The sequence below is a fragment of the Oncorhynchus masou genome, chromosome 25, assembly GCF_036934945.1.
Source record: "Oncorhynchus masou masou isolate Uvic2021 chromosome 25, UVic_Omas_1.1, whole genome shotgun sequence".
Taxonomy (NCBI): Eukaryota; Metazoa; Chordata; class Actinopteri; order Salmoniformes; family Salmonidae; genus Oncorhynchus; species Oncorhynchus masou.
The window spans coordinates 10,171,709-10,197,221 of NC_088236.1; the positions used below are offsets into that span (position 1 = coordinate 10,171,709).

General features: G+C 43.6%; 1 protein-coding gene across 2 annotated transcripts; it reads right to left on the minus strand.

Moving 5' to 3' along the window:
• Positions 1 to 1,667: 1,667 nt before the first annotated feature.
• LOC135513761 (SEC14-like protein 2) lies at positions 1,668 to 24,805 on the minus strand. Of its 2 annotated transcripts, XM_064936670.1 has the most exons (12): positions 24,617 to 24,805; positions 22,615 to 22,690; positions 16,100 to 16,143; positions 15,029 to 15,091; positions 13,374 to 13,562; positions 12,838 to 12,933; positions 12,640 to 12,700; positions 11,814 to 11,897; positions 11,431 to 11,537; positions 5,769 to 5,908; positions 5,453 to 5,622; positions 1,668 to 5,048 (listed from the first exon to the last, which is right to left on the minus strand). In XM_064936670.1, exons 1-12 carry the CDS (start codon positions 24,668 to 24,670, stop codon positions 4,705 to 4,707), a joined length of 1,428 nt encoding a protein of 475 aa, XP_064792742.1. In that variant the 5' UTR covers positions 24,671 to 24,805; the 3' UTR covers positions 1,668 to 4,704. The 2 variants fall into 2 exon arrangements, with proteins under 2 accessions (XP_064792742.1, XP_064792743.1); XM_064936671.1 differs by lacking the exon at positions 22,615 to 22,690.
• Positions 24,806 to 25,513: the final 708 nt, after the last annotated feature.

Sequence of the window (25,513 nt, forward strand, 5' to 3'; positions counted from 1 at the left end):
CCTGATGTTATTTCATGTGAATTTAATAACTTTTTTTTGTGAATGTGGGTTCCTCTCTGTCAAAGAAAATTGAGAAAACTGATTGGAAATCCCTTGGATACATTAAAGGACATTTCCCTTCTCTGGTTCAGTTTGAGCCTCCTGATGTAGTGGGGGTGATGATGTAGTGGGGGTGATGATGTAGTGGGGGTGATGATGTAGTGGGGGTGATGATGTAGTGGAGGTGATGATGTAATGGAGGTGATGATGTAATGGAGGTGATGATGTAATGGAGGTGATGATGTAGTGGGGGTGATGATGTAGTGGGGTGATGATGTAATGGAGGTGATGATGTAGTGGGGGTGATGATGTAGTGGGGGTGATGATGTAGTGGAGGTGATGATGTAGTGGAGGTGATGATGTAGTGGAGGTGATGATGTAGTGGAGGTGATGATGTAGTGGAGGTGATGATGTAATGGAGGTGATGATGTAATGGAGGTGATGATGTAATGGAGGTGATGAAGGCCATTGGTAATTTGAAGATATCAGCATCAATTTGTTTAATGGAGACGGCTGTACATCTATTCCTAATCTATATCAATGACCTTGCTGCTGGGTCTTCTACCGTACTTCTTCCCCTTCTCATTGCTGAGGATACATTTGATTTTATCACACAATCATTTTCCTTCACTAATTAACTAAGCTACTTCAGGCATGGTCATATGTTCTGAATGGTCGAAGATAAACAAATGATCTTTAAATGTAAAAAAAAATAATCTAACTTTATTGTATTCACCAGTAAGAATAAGAAATATTGTTACAAAAAATATTTCAAAAAGAGCCAGAATCTCAATTGGTGGAACAAGTCATATCTACTGTGTTCTAATTAATGAAAGAGTGTCCTGGAAAGATCATATTCAGTTTGTCTGCAGCAAAGTGATGAAATGTGTTGCTATCATCAGAAAGATTAGAGGCTTGGTTCATCAGGCTTGCTTCCTGACTCTATACTATAGCTTAATTTACCCATATCTCATTTACTGTACTATTTGTCTGGGCCAGTACATATGCTTTCTTTCTATACAAATTACTCCTCATACAAAATACATTTGCAAGACTTGCCACTTCCTCTAATTACCTGGCTCCATCTGCGCCTTTGTTTAAGAAACTCAATATCTTGTCTATTTACGACATTAATGTACGCCAATTATGCACTTTCATCTACAAATACTCCTACATCCCAGACAGTTTACCTAAACCCTTCAATGGATTCTTCCAGGTTAATTATGAAATCCATCTATATAACACAAGACACTGCGATAACCTTCACCCTCCACACTGCCGCAGCTCACATGGTCAATTCTCTATCAAATATAGAGGTATCTGGAATTCTTATCTTCACATTGCCAAAACATCATCATCACTCAATAACTTCAAGAGAAGACTGGAGGTCAGCCTGATGAACCAAACTACTCAGTAACCCCCTCCATGAAGACTGGGGGTCAGCCTGATGAACCAAACTACTCAGTAATCTGATCCATGAAGACTGGGGGTCAGCCTGATGAACCAAACTACCCAATAACCCCCTCCATGAAGACTGGGGGTCAGCCTGATGAACCAAACTACCCAATAACCCCCTCCATGAAGACTGGGGGTCAGCATGATGAACCAAACTACTCAGTAATCTGATATCTGTTTTAACTAAACGTTTTTATTTTGGTACTTATGTATTGTAATTAGTTTTTTTTTAGGTGATTTGTATATCAGTCCTTGGGCTGACAACCACACCTGCACACTGCTTCATTGTTATCTGGATGGGTGTTTATCACTTGTCTTCTTTGGTGCAAATAAATTAAGCTAAAATTAAACTAAATGCGAAACTGTGACCCCCAGCAAAAGTGCCTGTAGTTGCAGAATCGCCCATATACAGCAACAAGCTGCTTCAAATTATACAACAACATGGAATGTCATTCTAGTGCAGGGATTCCAACCTAGGGGCACGCCCCCTATAGGGGCCAACGTTTTGTGGGAGGGTGGCACAGGACCTTCCTTGATTTGAGTGGTAAAAAAAACCGCTTTAAGCTAGCAACAAGCGGTAAAATGCCAGAGGAAGACACGACTCTGATGCACATGGGAATTAATATCTTTGGTTTGTCTCTATAACATTCAGAAGCTAAGCTACGACATTCTAATGCCGAGGAGTCATAGAAATTTGACACAATGTGTGACTCTGTTGCTATCAATTGATCTATTCACTTTCTTTAAAAGAGAATATGTATAATTACATTGAGGGTTCATATAAATTACCATAAAACATATTTGGAAACATTTGGGGAACTTGGGTCTAGACTTTATCTTCCTTATCTATTATTCTTATTCATATGTAAATAGCCTATCTGAAAGATGTCATGAGTCTTGTTAAACTACATTGCAGAAATGAGCTTCAAAACAACATTTTCCCAGGTCCCTCAAATAAAAAAAGTCAAGCTGATGGTATATTTAAAATAGATTGAGTTATCTCTGTAAACAGTAATACATGTGAAAATAAACCCCTGTTGTAGTGTATTGATGCTTAACGAGACAATACCTTGTACAGTGGATATTAGCTTTCTCACAGGTCTTGCTTTAACAATACTAAATATCTTTAACTAATATATTTAACTAATATATATATATATTTGTTTTCCCTGAAAATAAAACTTACTGGTATGTCAATGTATGGATTTAAAATGTTCAACAGAAATGTTTGATGACAAAAAGAAAATACACACTCAAAATGGCCTGAGGAGGAGGAGAAGACAGAGGAGAAGGAGGAGGAGGAGGAGGAAGAAGAAGAAGAAGACAGAGGAGGAGAGGGAGAAAGAGGAGGAGGAGGAGAGGGAGAAGAAGACAGAGGAGGAGGAGGGAGAGAGAAGAAGACAGAGGAGGAGGAGGGAGAGAGAAGAAGACAGAGGAGGAGGAGGGAGAGCGAGGTTACTTAGGTTTAGGTTACAATTACTTATGTTTAAAAATAAGTTCAACTGGACACCTTAGCGGGTCAGTGAATGAACTGAGAGAGAAAACATGCAGGGCATTCTACGCCATTAAAAAAACAATTAAAATTGAAATACCAATTAGCTAAAACTAATTGGGTGTCATTGAACCAATTGCAATTTATGGCAGCGAGGTGTGGGATCCACTTGCAAAGATTTTACCCAATGGGACAAACACCTAATTGAAACCCTGCATGCAGAGTTCTGTACCATTATCCTACATTGTCAGAGGAAAACTACAAACAATGTATGCAGGGCAGAACTAGGGGCAGAATCTTGATTATTATTATTATTTGAATTAGAGAGATAGAGAGAGAATGAATCTCTGAAGTCTTTCCTTATTCCTTGAATTTTGAGAAGGTTGTTCAGCACTGCAAAATAATACGCCCTGCTCTGTGGCTATGTGCCCTGTTCAGCACTGCAAAATAATACGCCCTGCTCTGTGGCTATGTGCCCTGTTCAGCACTGCAAAATAATACGCCCTGCTCTGTGGCTATGTGCCCTGTTCAGCACTGCAAAATAATACGCCCTGCTCTGTGGCTATGTGCCCTGTTCAGCACTGCAAAATAATACGCCCTGCTCTGTGGCTATGTGCCCTGTTCAGCACTGCAAAATAATACGCCCCGCTCTGTGGCTATGTGCCCTGTTCAGCACTGCAAAATAATACGCCCTGCTCTGTGGCTATGTGCCCTGTTCAGCACTGCAAAATAATACGCCCTGCTCTGTGGCTATGTGCCCTGTTCAGCACTGCAAAATAATACGCCCTGCTCTGTGGCTTCAGCACTGCAAATATAATATGCCCTGAACAATAACCTGCAATGACATTCATCTATAGTAGATATCCCCGGGCTATGAGATAAAATATCTCTTCCATAAACATACTGTTCAAGTAAGCCAGTTGTTATTGACATTTGTGTTTGAATACATCTACATTCTAGGGACCCTGAGTTGTGGAACTCTTGGTTTCTCTTCAGTGTACGTCCTAGCTCTGTTCCAGGGCGTTACGTGCAGCTTGCTGATGTTGAAGTCTCAGCATCAGCAAGCCACATGTAACCCCCTGAATCAGAGCTACATACATTTGTTTGTTTGAGCAGCATATGGAACGGTCCATGGTCAGATGAAATCCCTCAGTGCGGACCAGTGGGGTCTGTTTCAGTGCTTTCAAGTATTCACTGACCATGGTTGGGGGGTAAGACTCAGGCTTGTGTCCCAAAGTGCACTATACATGGAATAGGGTGGCATTTGGGACACACTATAATCTAGGACAGGCCAGCAACTCATTAATCTTGGTTACTTAGAAGTAAAATTATCTAATATCCTGTTTTACTGCTGGGGGGATTGCCGTTAACAATTCTGATTAATTATGTGCAAAGGAAACGAAGTCTCCTCCTTCCCAAACGGAAACTCTCAGCCAAACCTAATTTCACCAGTGTTTATCATGGCAAAAAACAAATAGATTTAGACTTTGTGGCTGTGGAATCTAGTGGAAACCGTTTATCATCTGCACACAGGCTTGAAAATCACGGCACCAGTTTAAACCCCGCCTTCACCCAATCCTAATTTGTCCAAATATTCAATGATGTAAACCCAAAACGAGGAGCTACTTCTGCTTGTAATCACATAAGTCTATGTGAGCCTTGACAGATTCTCGCCCGTTTCATCTGTCCACAAGAGATTAGCAACTCAGTAACGTCTGTCACGATTGGCTGCTGGCCCCAGATTCCGGCCCACCCCTGTTCTTCAGAGACTGCGATTGGCTGCTAGCCCCCCTTTCTGACCCACTTCTGTTTTTCAGAGACTGCGATTGGCTACTAGCCCCCCTTTCTGACCCACCCCTATTTTTCAGAGACTGTGATTGGCTGCTAGCCCCAGATTCTGACAGACTCCTGTTCTTCAGGGACTGTGATTGGTTGCTGGCCCCAGATTCCATCCCAATCATTTTCTTCAGAGATTGCGATTGGCCAGGGAGCAGGACCTCGACCGTGAAGCTAATGCGTTTGGACTGGAAGATACTGTAGGTGTTGTCAAACCGCAGCACATCTGGAGAAACAAAAGAAAACAACTTAGATGTCTCTCCTCAGTCAGGTCCTTCTACACCTTGACCTATTGCCCTTGTCCTCTTTGGCAATGTTTACACAAGCAGCCCATTTCGGATATTTTGCCAAATTATGGCAAAAAAAGCTGATCTGATTTGTCAGAAGACCAATTAGTGGGAAAAGTTCAGAGTTGGGCTGCCTGTGTAAATGCAGCGTTTGTATCCCTGTATACCAGGCCTGGTTCTCATGTGCCCCTGCAACCTTACCGAGCCGAGCCAAACCAAGCTGTATAGCGTCTGGAACCAAAAAGACCCAAGCTAAGCACAGTATGGTTTGGATCAGCATGTTATTGTGAGGAGGGTTTTGTGTATTTCCTTGTGTCGCCATGTCTGGCTGTCCTGTACTCACAGATCCCAGGCTCGCTGCAGGTGAGAGAGCCGTCCTCAGGCACCAGGTGGGTATTGTATCTCTGGCTGGGAACCACCTCCTGCATCTGCGATGCGTTCTGCCTCTGCCCCATCTTACCCTTCATAAACACCCCGAAGCCGATGTCTGCCCCATCACTGGAAAACTGCCACCTGCACAGGACACAACAGGGAGAAATATTCATGGGTTCATTTTCCTCTGGGCTTACACTATACACAACACACATACAGCAAAAGAAACAGAGTGAGGAACAGCGATGGTGATATAGGGATAGAGATGCTAACAGGTTCCCACTCACCGGAGCACACAGCCAGGGAAGAGTATCTCATACTCCAGTTGCTGTGAGGAGCCTCGGCTGACTGTCAGACACTGTTCATAATCCACCTTGACGGACTGCCTCACGAAGTAGGAAGCAGGTACCGGTCCTGCGTAGTGGATCTGGAGCACAGTGATACAGTGTTAGAGGATGGATCATGTGGGTCGAGCTGATAAAAACACAGGAACAATGTTAGGGGAGTAAACAAGTTTTTATTTTATTTTGAGGGAAGGAAATAAAAGGATATAAAGAAAGAAAGGCGTACTTACTACTATGAACACATTTCTGAGGTTTCATAGTTTCGAAATGAGAGTCCAGAGTATACGCTTCTGAAGTCCATTGTTTATTTTATTTGCATTAAAAACAAGAACAGCAAATTTTATTTGACCACACCGACTGTCCTCATTCTACTGGTTAATCTAGTCTTCCTCTGTAGTAACCCTCAACAGACATGAGAGGGAGCCCTCAGCCCTACCAAACACGAGAGGGAGCCCTCAGCCCTACCAAACACATGAGGAAGCCCTCAGCCTTCAACCAAACACATGAGAGGGAGCCCTCAGCTCTACCAAACACGAGAGGGAGGCCTCAGCTCTACCAAACACATGAGAGGGAGCCCTCAGCCTTCAACCAAACACATGAGAGGTAGCCCTCAGCCCTACCAAACACATGAGAGGAAGCCCTCAGCCGGACCAATCACATGTGAGGGAGCCCTCAGCCCTACCAAACACATGAGAGGGAGCCCTCAGCCCTACCAAACACATGAGAGGGAGCCCTCAGCCCTACCAAACACATGAGAGGGAGCCCTCAGCTGGACCAAACACATGAGAGGGAGCCCTCAGGCGACCAAACACATGAGAGGGAGCCCTCAGCCAGAACAAACACATGAGAGGAAGCCCTCAGCCCTACCAAACACATGTTAGGGAGCCCTCAGCCCTACCAAACACATGAGAGGGAGCCCTCAGCTGGACCAAACACATGAGAGGGAGCCCTCAGCCGGAACAAACACATGAGAGGGAGCCCTCAGGCGACCAAACACATGAGAGGGAGCCCTCAGCCCTACCAAACACATGAGAAAGAGCCCTCAGCTGGACCAAACACATGAGAGGAAGCCCTCAGCCCTACCAAACACATGAGAGGGAGCCCTCAGCCCTACCAAACACACGAGAGGAAGCCCTCAGCTGGACCAAACACATGAGAGGGAGCCCTCAGCCGGAACAAACACATGAGAGGAAGCCCTCAGCCCTACCAAACACATGTTAGGGAGCCCTCAGCCCTACCAAACACATGAGAGGGAGCCCTCAGCCTTCAACCGAACACATGAGAGGGAGCCCTCAGCCCTACCAAACACATGAGAGGGAGCCCTCAGCCTTCAACCGAACACATGAGAGGGAGCCCTCAGCCCTACCGAACACATGAGAGGGAGCCCTCAGCTGGACCAAACACATGAGAGGGAGCCCTCAGCTGGACCAAACACATGAGAGGAAGCCCTCAGCCGGACCAAACACATGAGAGGAAGCCCTCAGCCGGACCAAACACATGAGAGGGAGCCCTCAGCCCTACCAAACACATGAGAGGAAGCCCTCAGCTCTACCAAACAGACGGAAGAGTAAAATATTTTAGTTCCAGCAGTAACTGCAAGCTACCAACAGGGGGCAGTAAGGAGAGTGGTATATTCCATGTGAGTGGGGGGAGAGAAAGATGGAGAATGACGGTTCACTCAGGACCATGAGAAGGTTGCGATTAACATCAGTCCACAGTTAATTCATACAGGATCATTACATGCCTGGGATCACACAGGATCATTACATGCCTGGGATCATACAGGGCCATTACATGCCTGGGATCATACAGGACCATTACATGCCTGGGTTCACACAGGATCATTACATGCCTGGGATCATACAGGATCATTACATGCCTGGGATCACACAGGACCATTACATGCCTGGGATCATACAGGATCATTACATGCCTGGGATCACACAGGGCCATTACATGCCTGGGATCACACAGGGCCATTACATGCCTGGGATCACACAGGGCCATTACATGCCTGGGATCACACAGGATCATTACATGCCTGGGATCACACAGGGCCATTACATGCCTGGGATCACACAGGATCATTACATGCCTGGGATCATACAGGATCATTACATGCCTGGGATCATACAGGACCATTACATGCCTGGGATCATACAGGATCATTACATGCCTGGGATCATACAGGACCATTACATGCCTAGGATCATTACATGCCTGGGATCATACAGGATCATTACATGCCTGGGATCATACAGGACCATTACATGCCTGGGATCATACAGGATCATTACATGCCTGGGATCATACAGGACCATTACATGCCTGGGATCACACAGGACCATTACATGCCTGGGATCATACAGGACCATTACATGCCTGGGATCACACAGGATCATTACATGCCTGGGATCATACAGGACCATTACATGCCTGGGATCACACAGGATCATTACATGCCTGGGATCATACAGGATCATTACATGCCTGGGATCATACAGGACCATTACATGCCTGGGATCATACAGGACCATTACATGCCTGGGTTCACACAGGACCATTACATGCCTGGGTTCACACAGGACCATTACATGCCTGGGATCATACAGGACCATTACATGCCTGGGATCATACAGGATCATTACATGCCTGGGATCACACAGGATCATTACATGCCTAGGATCATTACATGCCTGGGATCATACAGGATCATTACATGCCTGGGATCACACAGGATCATTACATGCCTGGGATCATTACATGCCTGGGATCATACAGGATCATTACATGCCTGGGATCACACAGGATCATTACATGCCTGGGTTCACACAGGACCATTACATGCCTGGGATCATACAGGACCATTACATGCCTGGGATCATACAGGATCATTACATGCCTGGGATCACACAGGATCATTACATGCCTGGGATCACACAGGACCATTACATGCCTGGGATCATACAGGACCATTACATGCCTGGGATCACACAGGATCATTACATGCCTGGGATCATACAGGATCATTACATGCCTGGGATCATACAGGATCATTACATGCCTGGGATCATACAGGATCATTACATGCCTGGGATCATACAGGGCCATTACATGCCTGGGATCATACAGGATCATTACATGCCATGTGGAATGTTCAGAGCTGAGCACTAGTGATACGTGTAACGACGTTCTTCTTTTGTCGAAGGAGAGTTGGACCGAAATGCACCGTGTATGTTACTCATGTTTATTAGTGAAACAAACAAAACGAACTATACATGAATAACATATAAATACAAAACAACAAACGGAACGTGAAACCTATTACAGCCTGACTGGTGACACTAACACAGAGACAGGAACAATCACCCACGAAATGCAAAGCGAAAACCAGGCTACCTAAATACGGTTCCCAATCAGAGACAACGAGAATCACCTGACTCTGATTGAGAACCGCCTCAGGCAGCCAAACCTATAAAACACACACACCCCTAATCAGCTACAATCCCAACTACTACAAACCCCAATACGAAACTACAATACATAATAAACCCATGTCACACCCTGGTCTGACTAACTAATAAACTAAAACACAAAATACTAAGACCAAGGCGTGACAATACGGTTATATCCACAGGGCAAGTGGCTTTAGGAAAGAAAACAAGCTTTACCAATGCGAACTAGATTGAAGGGTTAATTCTATCGATGTATGTTATTATTCTGGTGAGTTTATTTAGTCTTCTAGGGCAACATACAGTATAATGACAGAAGAGAAGCTGCATGTGTCTAATTATAGACAAGTTGAAAATAGCCGAACAAAATGTTGGAAATTATAAACAGTAACATAGGCCTTTCTAAAAAACGGCATTTCAAAAAGTATTTTGGTCATCTCAGACTGTCCAGTGTATTTTCTATATATATATATAATATTATATTTAGGGTCAGGTGAGGGTCTGACATTTTCACTTTATCACATATAGTCATGCGGATGAATTATTAGCAATTGCAGGTGAACAAACTGCTGACCCGCGCACCACTACTGAGCACGGGTGCAGACACTAACAGGCCCAAACGCATGTGGCACTGCCAACGGTAAACGTGTTAACAATGACCTTTCAACTTTGACTGACTGTTTGCATAATCTGCCCTGTACACTGTACTGTACAAACAGACCCCCTAATATAATCTCTCTATACAGTAAATAGGTGATGATGTCTGCACGACCTTCCAGCGCCTCAGTCACAGCAGAAGTTGCAACATTCCACACATAGAATGTAGAACTACTAGGACCTGTGGAAGTCTTGACCCTTGATATGATAATACTTATCAAATATATCTGATGAGACTTTGGTCTGAACTCGGGCCAACAAGGCATTAACCTAGTTCAGACCAAAGTCTCGTCAAACACATTTGAATTGCTTTTGTCATGTCTCTACATGACTCTCTTTGGATTGAGCATTAGTTCTTCACGTTCACAGAGAAGTCAACAAGTAAGAAATGCTCCACCAAGTACCTGACCGAAGCACTACACATAAAGTAGTGGGATCATAGCTAAAAGTATGGGGCTCGATGACTACCAATGATAAAAAGCAAACTAAATTCCTGTTCACATGTTGAAAATGGCTAAATGACTCAAAAATCGAATGGAAGTAGAGAGTTTCAGTCCTTAGAATCTTAGTCTTCCTGAAGATTCCAAAGTCATTCCAAAAATACTCAAAGATTCCAAGAGTTCTATGAGATTTTCCTGGGCCTCCTTTGGAATGACAAAGAGCTGTCCTCCTCTGCTCGTCATCTCCGGTTAGGAAGACATCTCTACCTATATATCTACAGAGACATCAGACATAAGATCAGTTTTTCTGGGTAATGAAATTACCAATTTATCAGTCAGCATGTGTCTACCCAAGCCTGCATCTAGACAACAACTAACAACTGCAGTTAATGGCATGAAGATGACTAAAATGGCCATTGGCGGTGTTGGCTAGCAGTGAGGTCCAAGGTGAAAAGGTAGGACTGAACTGTAGAGCAAGAAGAAGCAGATCAATGACAGCAACATTGTCTAACATAAAATACCCAATCGCCATCAGACTGTATCCTGTGGAAGCAGATCCAAAGGAAAGCGCCTATAACATCTCAGTGACCAGAAGGAATGAAGAGCCTGTCAAGACTGCTTGTGAATCGTTTCTTGATGCTGTACAGTCCACAATCTCAACGGATCACCCAGTTCAATTGTCCGACAGAGACTCCTTATCTAGCCCCACCGCCAGCAGGACGCAGCTTATGATTCACTAGTCCTGCCTACTGCATCTTTACAGGCAGCAAAGCAAAGCTGCTCTCATCTCACAGCCTAGTATCTAGTATGCAGCATCCTACTGCAAAACCACTAAGGCAGGTGTGGAGAAACTACTAAATGCTGAAAATGAAAGTCAGAAATGTAGTCACCATGTACAACAAAAAGCGCCAAAAAAACTACTTACGAGCAGTAATGCGTGCAGAATTTAGCTCTCCGGCCTATCATTCCAGCTGTAGCAACATGAGAATGGGGTCATGAAAACACTGCCCCCCCCCCATGAAAGAAGCATCCCACTTCCTAGTGATGCGAGCTCACCTTGTTCCTACAGCGAGGGTCCCCGTCAGGGTCGGTGAGTTTCCCTCCATACGCGGCAGGAAGCTGCTCTGGGTCTATGTAGTTCAACAACACCTCCTGCCAGTTCGCTGCACAACACACAGGTGAGGAGAGAGAGAGAGACTGATGTTACCATGTTACATTTCAGTCATTTAGCAGAAGCTTATTCAGAGCGGATAACAGTTAGTACATTCATAACCTTCATCTACATGTAGGGTTAAGATGGGTATACATACTGTATGTATTCACAACCTAGTGTGAGACTAACAGAAATGGCATCCATAGAGCTGACAATTCTTTACTCAGCATTCTAGAACAGTACATCTTTATGTGAACATTCCGATGTCAATAAGGAAGTGTCTCACCCCCCAGAATGATGATCTTGTTGCGAGTGATCTCACTCAGGAAGTGCTTGATGAGGTTGTAAGCCACAGGGAAGAGCTTAGGGGCTGAGGAGAGGTGGAGGGGAGAAAGGACCATGTAAACGACATTATGGTGCGATACACTGGTGTCTCATACAGGTTTAAGAGATGTGAGACACAGTTGCGCAGCTTCGCCTCTCCCGAGTCCATACGGGAGTTGCAGCAATGGGACAAGACTTTAACTACCAATTGGATTCCACGAAATTGGGGAGAAAAAGGGGTAAAAAGTACCACAAAATATATACAGTTGAAGTGGGAAGTTTACATGCACTTTGTTTGGAGTCATTAAAACTATTTTTTTCAACCACTCCACACATTTCTTGGCCATAACAAAGCCCTGACCTCAATCCTATAGAAAATTTGGGCAGAACTGAAAAAGCATGTGCGAGCAAGGAGGCCTACACCAGTTACACCAGCTCTGTCAGGAGAAATGGGCCAAAATTCACCCAACTTATTGTGGGAAGCTTGTGGAAGGCTAACCAAAACGTTTGACCCAAGTTAAACAATTTAAAGGCAATGCTACTAATCGACATCAACTGTATATTTTAAATAAAGATATGTGAGACACACTACACAGGTAGGTTTACCACGGTGATACTAAGACATTTCACAATTTTGTTGTAGCCATAAACTTGCACACCCGATTCACATAATCAAGGGTTTGATGATTTGTTGACAAGTTGATTCAGGTGTGCTAGCTGTGGAATAGTTCAAATACCTGGAACGGTAGGGGGTCCCTACCCCCTGTGCTAGTGGTGATGAAACTTACCTTTGATGACAAACAGTCTCTTGAGGCCCTCTGGGTAATTGTCTTCAAACATGGTCAGGATCTGTAGAGGTACAACAACAACACAACGATCACACAGTATCATCACATTCACACTCTGGATTCTACAGAACAGTGTGTGTGTGTGTGTGTGTGTGTGTGTGTGTGTGTGTGTGTGTGTGTGTGTGTGTGTGTGTGTACCTCTCCGTAAGTCTCGATGGCAGGCTTCCATAAATGTTTGAGACCCAGACCATCACAGTCATAGATCATAGTGATGGCTTCAACATGTCTCCCCAACTACAGCAGAGACAGAGGGAGAGACAGAGGGAGAGAGAGGGAGAGTATCAAAGTATCATCTCAGATCTGTAACCCAGAGGTTTTAACAGATGACAAAGATTCTAGACAGGACCACTTCATTAGCGGTATCTAATCTCAGTAAGGTAAGTGCCAGGAGTTTGTAGCTAATCTCAGTAAGGTTTGTGCCAGGAGTTTGTATCTAATCTCAGTAAGCTTAGTGCCAGGAGTTTGTATCTAATCTCAGTAAAGTTAGTGCCAGTATCTAATCTCAGTAAGGTTAGTGCCAGGAGTTTGTATCTAATCTCAGTAAGCTTAGTGCCAGGAGTTTGTATCTAATCTCAGTAAGCTTAGTGCCAGGAGTTTGTATCTAATCTCAGTAAGGTTAGTGCCAGGAGTTTGTCCTGGTCAGGTCATACTGTATGAATAAAACCCTCTCATACCCTCTCAGACTGCAGCTCACACTCCTTCTGCAGAATCTCACAGTCTCTGATCTTAGACTTGATGAAGTCCTGTTTAGACGCTGACAGGAAGAGGCCCTTGGGGTCCATGGGGCCGATGACATCCCACCAGATGGGGCTTCCCTCACGGTCGTACCCACACATCCCACCTGACAGGTACTTCTCTATCACCTGGACACAAATACAATGGTAACGCACTATTAACACCACGGTAACGCACTATTAACACCACGGTAACTCACTATTAACACCACGGTAACGCACTATTAATACCACGGTAACACACTGCAATTGTGATGATAACACTATGAATACCACGGTAACGCACTATTAACGCCACGGTAACACTATGAATACCACGGTAACGCACTATTAATACCATGGTAACACACTGCAATTGCCATGATAACACTATGAATACCATGGTAACGCACTATTAATAAAAATAAAAGAGAGCCGCACACTCTTGGAGCTCAGATGCAAAAATTTAATACCAACGTTTCGACAGCCAAGCTGTCTTCATCAGGGTATAATCACAAACACTGCGGGATGACTCGTTTATATAGTGTCAAAGGACACGGGTGTCTGTAATCATGGCCAGGAGTGGCCTAATATCATTGGTTAATAATCAAATATTAAAATGTCATACAAAGAACAGCATACAAACAAATGGATAGCATATGATCATAGATTAATTTGACTATACAAGTTTACACACAATTACAATGGCAAAATCACAATAATCACAAGAATGGCTTCAGATCAAAGTCTACGTTGAGACCGAAGGGCGCAAGGGTCTTTAAATTAAAGATCCAGGCAGCCTCTCGTTTTAACAATAAATTATCAAGGTCACCCCCTCTCCTAGGGAGGGTGACATGTTCGATGCCAATATAACGCAGTGACGAAATCGAGTGGCCTGCCTCCAAGAAGTGGGCCGCAACTGGATAAGTCAAGTTTTTACACCTAATGGTGCTACGGTGCTCTGAGATACGTATCTCAGAGCACCGTAGCACCATTAGGTGTAAAAACTTGACTTATCCAGTTGCGGCCCACTTCTTGGAGGCAGGCCACTCGATTTCGTCACTGCGTTATATTGGCATCGAACATGTCACCCTCCCTAGGAGAGGGGGTGACCTTGATAATTTATTGTTAAAACGAGAGGCTGCCTGGATCTTTAATTTAAAGACCCTTGCGCCCTTCGGTCTCAACGTAGACTTTGATCTGAAGCCATTCTTGTGATTATTGTGATTTTGCCATTGTAATTGTGTGTAAACTTGTATAGTCAAATTAATCTATGATCATATGCTATCCATTTGTTTGTATGCTGTTCTTTGTATGACATTTTAATATTTGATTATTAACCAATGATATTAGGCCACTCCTGGCCATGATTACAGACACCCGTGTCCTTTGACACTATATAAACGAGTCATCCCGCAGTGTTTGTGATTATACCCTGATGAAGACAGCTTGGCTGTCGAAACGTTGGTATTAAATTTTTGCATCTGAGCTCCAAGAGTGTGCGGCTCTCTTTTATTTTTATTATCAAGTTTCTACTCCGCTAGCCAGCACCTCGTCTTTATAGGTGTGCGTTTCTTTTTCTTCTAGAACGCACTATTAATACAAGAGACCAGTACCTCTGGAGGCTGCCATTCTGTGGTGATTGTGTCTGCGTTCATGTGTTTCCTGAAGTCAAGGTGCTGAAATAAAACATGATAGAACAGTTTTTACATGTAATAGCATGTTCTTTGCACCCTTCCCCCCTGCCTCGCTCTTACACAGGCATGCAAGCACGCACACACGCTCACACAGACAGGAGAACAGTGAGTATAGTGAGTTAAGTGGATCAGTCAGACTGTCAGAGTGACTAATACCTGCATAAATACCCCCTCAGCATGAAAGGGATATCAAATGTCACGTGACATAATGGTACAGTAGGCTTGGCTAAATTGTTTAATGAGATTAATGTTCCGCATTAGACTAAATGCTGTTTTGTGAGCAGCACTTTTCTGTGACACAATCCCTGCTATTTTCCATGGGCTTTCCCCACATTATTTCAGATGGCTTGTGTAAGGCTGGCTGGACAAACCACTGGTCACAATAGGGCTAGTCTAATGGTAGCATTATTTCAGATGGCTTGTGTAAGGCTGGCTGGACAAACCACTGGTCACACTAGGGCTAGTCTAATGGTAGCATTATTTCAGATGGCTTGTGTAAGGCTGGCTGGACAAACCACTGGTCACAATAGGGCTAGTCTAATGGTAGCATTATTTCAGATGGCTTGTGTAAGGCTGGCTGGACAAACCACTGGTCACACTAGGGCTAGTCTAATGGTAGCATTATTTCAGATGGCTTGTGTAAGGCTGGCTGGACAAACCACTGGTCACAATAGGGCTAGTCTAATGGTAGCATTATTTCAGATGGCTTGTGTAAGGCTGGCTGGACAAACCACTGGTCACACTAGGGCTAGTCTAATGGTAGCATTATTTCAGATGGCTTGTGTAAGGCTGGCTGGACAAACCACTGGTCACACTAGGGCTAGTCTAATGGTAGCATTATTTCAGATGGCTTGTGTAAGGCTGGCTGGACAAACCACTGGTCACAATAGGGCTAGTCTAATGGTAGCATTGACAATATACAACAGATAGCCATATCGCTACATGTTTCAATAAGAACAACATAGGAGAGGGGTGGCCTGGGAGGGTTACCTTTCTCAGCATGGCCTCTGATTTGTTGACATTGAAGTTCCTGGCTGAGAGGAGAAAGAGAAGGGGCCAGGGAGAAAGGGGGAGAGAGAAGAGGAGGGGGGGGGAGGATGAATAATAGCTATGGTTGTAGATAACAGCTGATGGTGATTGGGAATGTGTGTGTGTGTGTGTGTGTATATATGTGTGCGGTTATTCAACATGTATTATGTCTATTTGAGAAACACAGAGCATCTTTGTCCTCCACAATTAAAACATTATCAACTGCTGGCAAACAAACAGGAAATGACCCCAAGTCCCCTTTTCGTTCATGAGAAGACGATGAGAGGCACGGGTTGTGTCCAAAATAGCTCCCCTGTCCATATTTAGTGTACTACTTATGGGCCCTGGTCAAAAGAAGTGCACTGAAGAGGGAATAGGGTGCCATTTGAGTGCACTAGAGGGACTAGGGTGCCATTTGAGTGCACTAGAGGGACTAGGGTGCCATTTTAGTTCACTAGAGAGGGAACAGGGTTCTATTTGGACGCACATTGACTCGGTCAGCTATGGCTGTGAAGAATTAGTTTCCATCAGGGTTGGGACTAATTATTTTTTTTTTACCTTTATTTTACTAGGCAAATTCTTATTTTTAATGACGGCCTAGGAACAGTGGGTTAACTGCCTGTTCAGGGGCAGAACGACAGATTTGTACCTTGTCAGCTCAGGGATTTGAACTTTCGGTTACTAGTCCAACGCTCTAACCACTAGGCTACCCTGCCACCCCATGAGGGCATGTGATTTGAATTTTACATTCAGAAATGTACAAACTTTTAAAATAAATAGCTTCTACTTTTCACTTTATTGAGAGGTCATTGAAAACGGACGTCTTTTTTTTCTATTATTTAATTGTGATTTTAGTTTACTTCCTGAATTGACTGCCTTCAATTATAATTGGCTGAAACCCTGGTTTCCATCTCTCTTTATATACCCAGACATTGCATTTATTCCTCACTCTGGGTTTCAGCCAATGAGCAGGGCAGAGCTGGTTGTGTCACCATGACAACAGACTATCGCTAGCCTCCATTAAAGATGGGAATCCGTGCCATTGGCCGCCCCACCACCATTGTTATTGTTTTTGTTGCCAAACTGAGCAGCAGCGTGGGAGGAAAAAAATAGCAGCACAGGTGCTCTTCTATCGCTCGTGTAATGATGTCAGAGCAGGAAAAACTGTTGCTTGTTTGTTTGTTTGCAGTAACTTCTTTGTTGTTGTAAAATTGCAAACAGACGTGGCTGCTTCACCATGAAAAATTCCAGCTTGAAGGCTCCTTTAAGAGATTTAAAGCATCTGGTCGCTTGCCTGAGGCTTCCTTCCACTGTGTGCCAAAACCTTATATCAGACCTCCCACTTACAGTAGCAGCACTGTACAGTACTGACCCAGAAGGGATAGGATGCCAAGCAGCCTATCTAATACTCTAGCTAAGGTGATTAAGTGGCCAGCTGACAGCAGGGGTCAATCAGTGGCTGTTTCCCAAATGGCATGCTACTACCTAGATTGCTATAATATTGTTTAACATGATTTTTTAAATGACTACCTCATCTCTGTACCCCACACATACAATTACCTGTAAAAGGTCCCTCAGTCGAGCAGTGAATTTCAAACACAGATTCAACCACAAAGACCAGGGAGGTTTTCAAATGCCTCGCAAATAAGGGCACCTATTGGTAGATGGGTAAAAAACGTAAAAAAGCAGGCATTGACTAACCCTTTGAGCCGGGTGAAGTTATTATTACACTTTGGATGGTGCATCAACACAGCCAGTCAGTACAAATATACAGGCGTCCTTCCTAACTCAGTTGTCGGAGAGGAAGGAAACCGCTCAGGGATTTCAGACTGTCAGCTTAATTAAATAGTACCCGCAAAACACCAGTCTCAACGTCAACAGTGAAGAGGGGACTCCGGAATGCTGGCCTGCTAGGCAGAGTTGCAAAGAAAAATACATATCTCAGACTGGCCAATAAAAGATTAAGATGGGCAAAAGCACACAGACACCGGACAGAGGGACTCTGCGTGGCGTTTCAATCGGTGACGTCACCTGCTCTGTGACCTTGAAGTAGTGGTTCCCCTTGCTCTGTGACCTTGAAGTAGTGGTTCCCCTTGCTCTGAGACCTTGAAGTAGTGGTTCCCCTTGCTCTGAGACCTTGAAGTAGTGGTTCCCCTTGCTCTGAGACCTTGAAGTAGTGGTTCCCCTTGCTCTGAGACCTTGAAGTAGTGGTTCCCCTTGCTCTGAGACCTTGAAGTAGTGGTTCCCCTTGCTCTGAGACCTTGAAGTAGTGGTTCCCCTTGCTCTGTGACCTTGAAGTAGTGGTTCCCCTTGCTCTGTGACCTTGAAGTAGTGGTTCCCCTTGCCCTGTGACCTTGACGTAGTGGTTCCCCTTGCTCTGTGACCTTGAAGTAGTGGTTCCCCTTGCTCTGCAAGGGCCGCGGCTTTTGTGGAGCGATGGGTAACGATGCTTCGTGGGTAAACTGTTGTTGATGTGTGCAGAGGGTCCCTGGTTCGTGCGAGGGGATGGTCTAAAGTTATACTGTTACATAGGCGCACACAAAGAAATTCAGGAGCACCATATTTCAGGTTATAAATACTGCATCACCCATCTCATGTGTATATACTGTATTCTATACTATGCCACTGTATCTTAGTCCAATGCCTCTCTGACATATGTATGCATTCTTAATGCATTCCTTACTTAGATTTATGTGTATTTTGGGTTATGTTGTGAAACTGTTAGATATTACTGCACGGTTGGAGCTCAGAACACAAGCATTTTGCTACACCTGCTAAACGCGTGTATGGTGACCAATACATTTGATTTGGATTTGAAAGCTAAAATCCTTACATTTTTTTTCGAGCGCACTGGTGGTCTTCCAGGTCACACAACAAAATACTTAGGCTCAATATGTGAGTGAAATGGTTGCACTGTAGAGCCCTGCTGTTGGATTGCAGGACTTTGACTGTGGGAAATCACCTTCCCCGTCAGCATATTGTGCATATTGAATATTCGAATTGCACTTTACAGCCTAACCTATGGACTGTGCAGTCATTAAATGGGATATCGGCCTACTCAGTAACACCCAGAGCACAATTAGCTCTGAATGGTCAATACACAAGGGCTGCATCTAGACAGGCAGCCCAATTCTGATATTTTATTCCCCCACTAATTGGACTTTTGACCAATCATATCAGATATTTTCACGTCAGATCTTTCTCAGAGCTGATCTGATTGATCAAAAGAATTGGGCTGCCTGTCTAAACGCAGCCGTTGTCGTTGACTGGGGGGGGGCTAATGTGGCTCATTTCAAACTGGCTTCAGAGTCCTGCAATAGATTAGCCTGTACATCCAACTTGAATCAAGGCTTGGAGGTAAGGATGACAGCAGTGTTGGAGCCTAAAGGCGATGCTGTATCAATAATAGGCCTAAGTGATATTGTATCTTCATAGCAAACAAACATTTTTATTTAACTAGGCAAGTAAATAAATAACTTGTTTGAGTGGTAAGGGGAAAGTCTCGGAGTGAAGTCAGGAGAGGTGCATCTATGCCACACCAAAAGCGGACACTGATGTGGTGTTTCCAACAGCAAGGCTCAGTGCAACATGGCAATGACTGACATTCTTTAGTAAACATGTCTCCAGCCCCAAATCAAACACTCACAACCTGAAAATATGTTTGTGCATTGTACAATCAATTGGTGAGAGCGAGAGCCTCAAATATCACATTCATCTGTACGTATCCACTGTATACATGAACTGAGGCAAAGTTGTTTCCTGTTTCAGTCACGTCATTGGTCACGTTCCTGTGGGTCAAACAAAAAAAAACCTTGTGATTGCCTCCCACTATGCAGGTCGATGGCGGCGGGATGAAGTCGGCGAAGAGCAACTTTTGAAACTTGGAGTCAAAACTACATTTCCCTTTGGTCACATTATTTTTGTTCCTGCAGTCGACATGTTGGCGCAAGTGAGACAATTTGTGTCCCTCGTAATGCAAAACACTTTGAAAGGCAACTTGTGAAAAGTGATCCGCCCATTGACAGTTGGTACTCAGCAGTCAGAACAGTATGCCTTATTAACTGTGAAGAACTACTACAATAGGGATTTTTGTCAGACAGCAGCTCTAGAGAAGAGACGACTTGGAATGAAACAAAGTCATCAAGTAAAACTACTGTAATAAACACAACTGGAACATTTTATGACAGTAAAGTCACGTGTGTAAATGAAGGTTGTTAAGCGATCAGCAGTAATAGGCCGTCCCTACCATCATAGGACTTTATTCAGTGTTGTTACAGCATTCAACCCACATAATGCATAGCGCAACAACAATAAAAAACCCTCGAAAACAAAATTGAAAACCGTGAATATTTTTGGGGAATAATCAAAGCGAAACCCAACAGACCTCAAGAAGCACTAATCGCTCAGCACTAGTAACTGTAATGAATTACATTTAGATCCACGAGCACACAAAATGGGGGCCGTGGTCGAGTTGCCCATCCCTGGTCTAGACAGACCAGACCATTACCTCTGAGTGATGTTGCTATGCAACGCCAGACTTGTTCAATGTTTGCGTGGAAGAAAAAAAAAGAAGAAAAAAAGAAGAAGGTCAACAACCTCTGGGTTCACCCCGTCTTCCTGTCACATGGGTCACGAATAGTGTACGTGCCCTGAAATCTGTTGGATGAAGTCTACAGTAACACAGCTACATATCTTTATTCTCTAAACAAAATGGCACAGTGATTTCCCATGTCATGGCTCTTCTGCTCCACACAGCAGCAGGCGACTGGTGCAATAATTTGCCTTGGATTCAAATGTCTTTCCACTTTTTTAAAAACACATTCCCATGTACAGCAACAACCTGGGGAAGAGTTCCAGGGGAGAGGAGGGGGGGGGGGGGGGTGGTGGTGAATGAACCAATTATAAGATGGCGATGATTAGGTAGCCATGACGATACAGTATGAGGGCCAAATTGGGAATTTAGCCAGGACACCAAGGTTAACACCCCTACTCTTATGATAAGTGCCATGGGATCTCTCAGCTTTTAAAGGAACCTTTGTGAACCATGATAATTGCCTTCTCTCCTTTGAAACCTGTTTTACAGGTTCAGCCCAGTGTGAGTTCAGCCCAGTCCCATCTAGAACAAGCAGGAGCTACTTCCTGGGGTCCACAAACACAAAACATAACAAGTAACAAAACACTGGTACAGTAACAGACAAGGACAGACACATTTAAAATACTAAAGAAAACAAACAATACTCTCACTCTCTGTGTTACTCCAACCTGTCACTCTCTGTCTTACTCCAACCTGTCACTCTCTGTCTTACTCCAACCTGTCACTCTCTGTCTTACTCCAACCTGTCACTCTCTGTCTTACTCCAACCTGTCACTCTCTGTCTTACTCCAACCTGTCACTCTCTGTCTTACTCCAACCTGTCACTCTCTGTCTTACTCCAACCTGTCACTCTCTGTCTTACTCCAACCTGTCACGCTCTGTCTTACTCCAACCTGTCACGCTCTGTCTTACTCCAACCTGTCACGCTCTGTCTTACTCCAACCTGTCACTCTCTGTCTTACTCCAACCTGTCACTCTCTGTCTTACTCCAACCTGTCACTCTCTGTCTTACTCCAACCTGTCACTCTCTGTCTTACTCCAACCTGTCACTCTCTGTCTTACTCCAACCTGTCACTCTCTGTGTTCCTACAACCTGTCACTCTCTGTGTTCCTACAACCTGTCACTCTCTGTCTTACTCCAACCTGTCTCTCTCTGTGTTCCTACAACCTGTCTCTCTCTGTGTTCCTACAACCTGTCACTCTCTGTGTTCCTACAACCTGTCACTCTCTGTGTTCCTACAACCTGTCACTCTCTGTGTTCCTACAACCTGTCACTCTCTGTGTTCCTACAACCTGTCACTCTCTGTGTTCCTACAACCTGTCACTCTCTGTGTTCCTACAACCTGTCACTCTCTGTGTTCCTACAACCTGTCACTCTCTGTCTTACTCCAACCTGTCACTCGACCAATCAACTCTAGACCACAGACACTAACAATATCCATGTCCAAGCTAAACAACTTGGTTTCTAAATGTTTTCTCTCTTTCTCAAACTCTTCCCCCATAACACCCAACTGAAGGCATTTACTGTAAGCAGGTTTTGTAAGTTCCCTAAAGGTCGCTTTCTATTTGAAAAGCTGTTGGTTACTTCTATGTGTTGAAAAACTATTGAGAAATACACGTTTCAACTGCTGAAATTATTCTGGTCAAACTACAATATCTGCGCCTGCTTTTTCTGCGTGTTCAATGTGACTTCTTCCATAGCGTATCCCAGTAACCCAGCTAGACCTGAGAGTTGGTCCATACACAAGCATGGTCTTATTAACAGCCTTACAGCTCTCCTCGTAGAATATTATAGTAGTCCAACTCCAAGCCCACCACCATGCCGTGATGAAGCAACAGCTGTAGTTAGCCTCAGTCTCCCACCAACTTTAGTTTACCTCACCTCTGAGCCAGCGCAACAGGAAGTGGTCATGATGAGCAGGAAGTAGTGGAAGAACATCCTGAATCCTCTCTCGAAACTGCCCAAGGATGAAACGGGGTGGCAGTGATAGATAGATATATATATATATAGAGAGAGAGAGACCAAAGGTGTGTTAGTGATAGACAAGGGTTTAGTTGTAAACATGAATGAAAGCACATGATATGAAATTAATTGTGGTATGAAAATCACAGACACTTGTCTAAAATCACATGCAATCCACCTCAAAATGTGGAAGTGAATCTATTCTTACACATTAAACAAAGCGCATAGGTCAAAATAAATTCAATAGTGTGACTTCTGAGGGAAATTCCTATTTTCAATCATAAGTTAACAATCACAAAAATAAGTCCACTAGAGAGCACACTCAGACATCACATTTAATATCATAAAATAAGACCGATGAAACCATAATCATACACACTGCCTCAATCTGTGACACTACTGTCACATGTCTGTTGATTCTGGCATATTAATGTGTTATGTAGAGATACGTAGAGAACACAAACAATCAGACAGCTGCTTGTATGTTTGAGCTTGGCGTGATATAAACATAAACACAAGACTATATTAGAAAGTTGACATAAAAGCACAGTAACGACCCAAGACCGGAGAAACTCAATTCCATAAGCTTTAAATAATGTTACATAATATCTTGAGAATTCATTCATGGAATAATAGGCCTTCAGGAGGTTGATGTCAAATCCAGTTAGGTTTAAGTCAGAATTATGAGATAGTAAGTCTGGATCATGGACATCGGATAGTCCTGCAGGTGGACCCCTTCTCAACGGGCAATCTGGGTTTCAAACAATAACAAAGCATTTACCCCGCCACTTTATTTTGGTAAACTGCTGAGGGAATGTCGCATGAGAGATGTAACCGCTCTCAAATAAATAGACACAAGTAATCTAAAATATGGATGCAAGGACTAACTATCCATGATATCAAAATTATAGTTTTAACCATGTTTTGAAGCTATACAGTGTTTGTTTCCAATTACATTGTTTACAAACAGTTGAGTAAACAAGCATAGATTTGGGGTTCTGATGGGGTAGGACCGTTGCTCATGAGGCATTTTTAAGTTACATTCTTCAAGAATCAATGGCTATATAGTAATAATTTAAACGTCGAAAAATGGATGTACCAATCCCAGATTGCCCCTTTAATGGGTAGAATTGTATTCGTTCCGATGTCAACTAGATGTCATCAAACAGGCACCCAACTCGCATCAACAAAACATCTTCAATCCATTAATATGGAACAATATCACCACAAACTCTCTCTATCATTTTCCATCCTCCCCATGATTCAGAATACATCATGTTCATAGTCATGGCATGCTGAGCTCAACAGCTATTCACGGCAGAATACCGAATATCCAATACGAAACTAATTTGACCTCGGTGCTCTCGCCTGCACACCAACGGTAATTTGATATCTGTGAGTATCAGCGCATTTACGAACGCAACCGATGCAGATTAGGGTAGGGGACATAGGCTACTGAATATTGGTGCAGCTATTGCGCTGTTTCTCCTGCATGTTGTTGGAAGACCAAGGCAAAAGTAATATGACGTTTGGGACACACAAGTTATGCTTTTTGATAATCATATATTGACTTAACGTGAGCATTATTCTCCAATAAACAAATTACTTGCATGAACACGTGGTTTTGTTTAGGCATTTTGGTTTGATATTTGCCAGTGTGAAACCAACTTGATCAAATTAAGCTCTCTGAAACGAACTAGGCGTACAGCTCAGAACTATGTGAAAACGCCCTTATAGAGCAACTTCAGGGAGAACGACATGATGCAATAATATTCTATTGGTAGTACAATTAACTGTAGCCATATGTTTTCTAGGTTCCAGGTGTTATCGTCCTCAACAGTATCCGCGATTGTCACTTCGACAAAAACATAAATAATTGCTACACAAAAACAGAAATGTAGCCTACAATAAATATATTTACCTCTTCCAATGCCCCTGCCTGCTTCGGGCTGAGGTCGCCAACCCTGCCGCTCATCACGTCACGTCAAAGCACACACACAAAAAAGCTGTTTTTCTGCCGTCAATGGAAGTTTAAGAACGACACACTGCTGTCCCAGTTGCTGGACTGACTGCAGTCGGTCTGTCACGGTATCGTACTGTATGGTGATGCTCGACGGGGGCGCTGTTCTCTTCTCCATCCCTGTCTGTCAAGTCGTAAATGTGTAAATTCCAGAGGAAACACCCACACCCTGACTTGCCAAGGTAATTAAAGGTTACACATAGGAGAGAAGCCAAACATTTTACGTGACTTAGCAGACGCTCTTCACACAAGGACACATTTGTAGATTTTTCACATAGTCAGCTCGGGATTCGAACCAGCAATGTTTACAGTTACTTACCCTACGCTCTTGACCGCCAGGCTACAACCAACATTTACATTGGGCAAAATAAGAATGAAACATGCCATCACAAATTTAAACTTATCAAAAGCAATTAATATAGATCCCTTTGAAGTTGGTGGCAGAACAATAGTAGAGTTCTTATAGAACGCCAGAAAAAGAAGCCTCTATTTACATATTGCTTATGAGTGCATTTCACACTACTTTGGGATATTAAGGCTCATATGAATGTCCTGCTTAATACAATGTTTGTGTCATCATTGCAAATCAACTGCATTACATTTAAAAAACACTTCTACTTCAACCAGTAAAATGGCTCTAAGGCTATCTTTTGCTACAATCAATCAAATGTCATTATTACATGAGACAATGTCACAAAGTGCTGTACAGAAACCCAGCCTATAACCCCAAACAGCAAGCAATGCAGGTGTAGAAGCACGGTGGCTAGGAAAAACTCCCTAGAAAGCCCAAAACCTAGG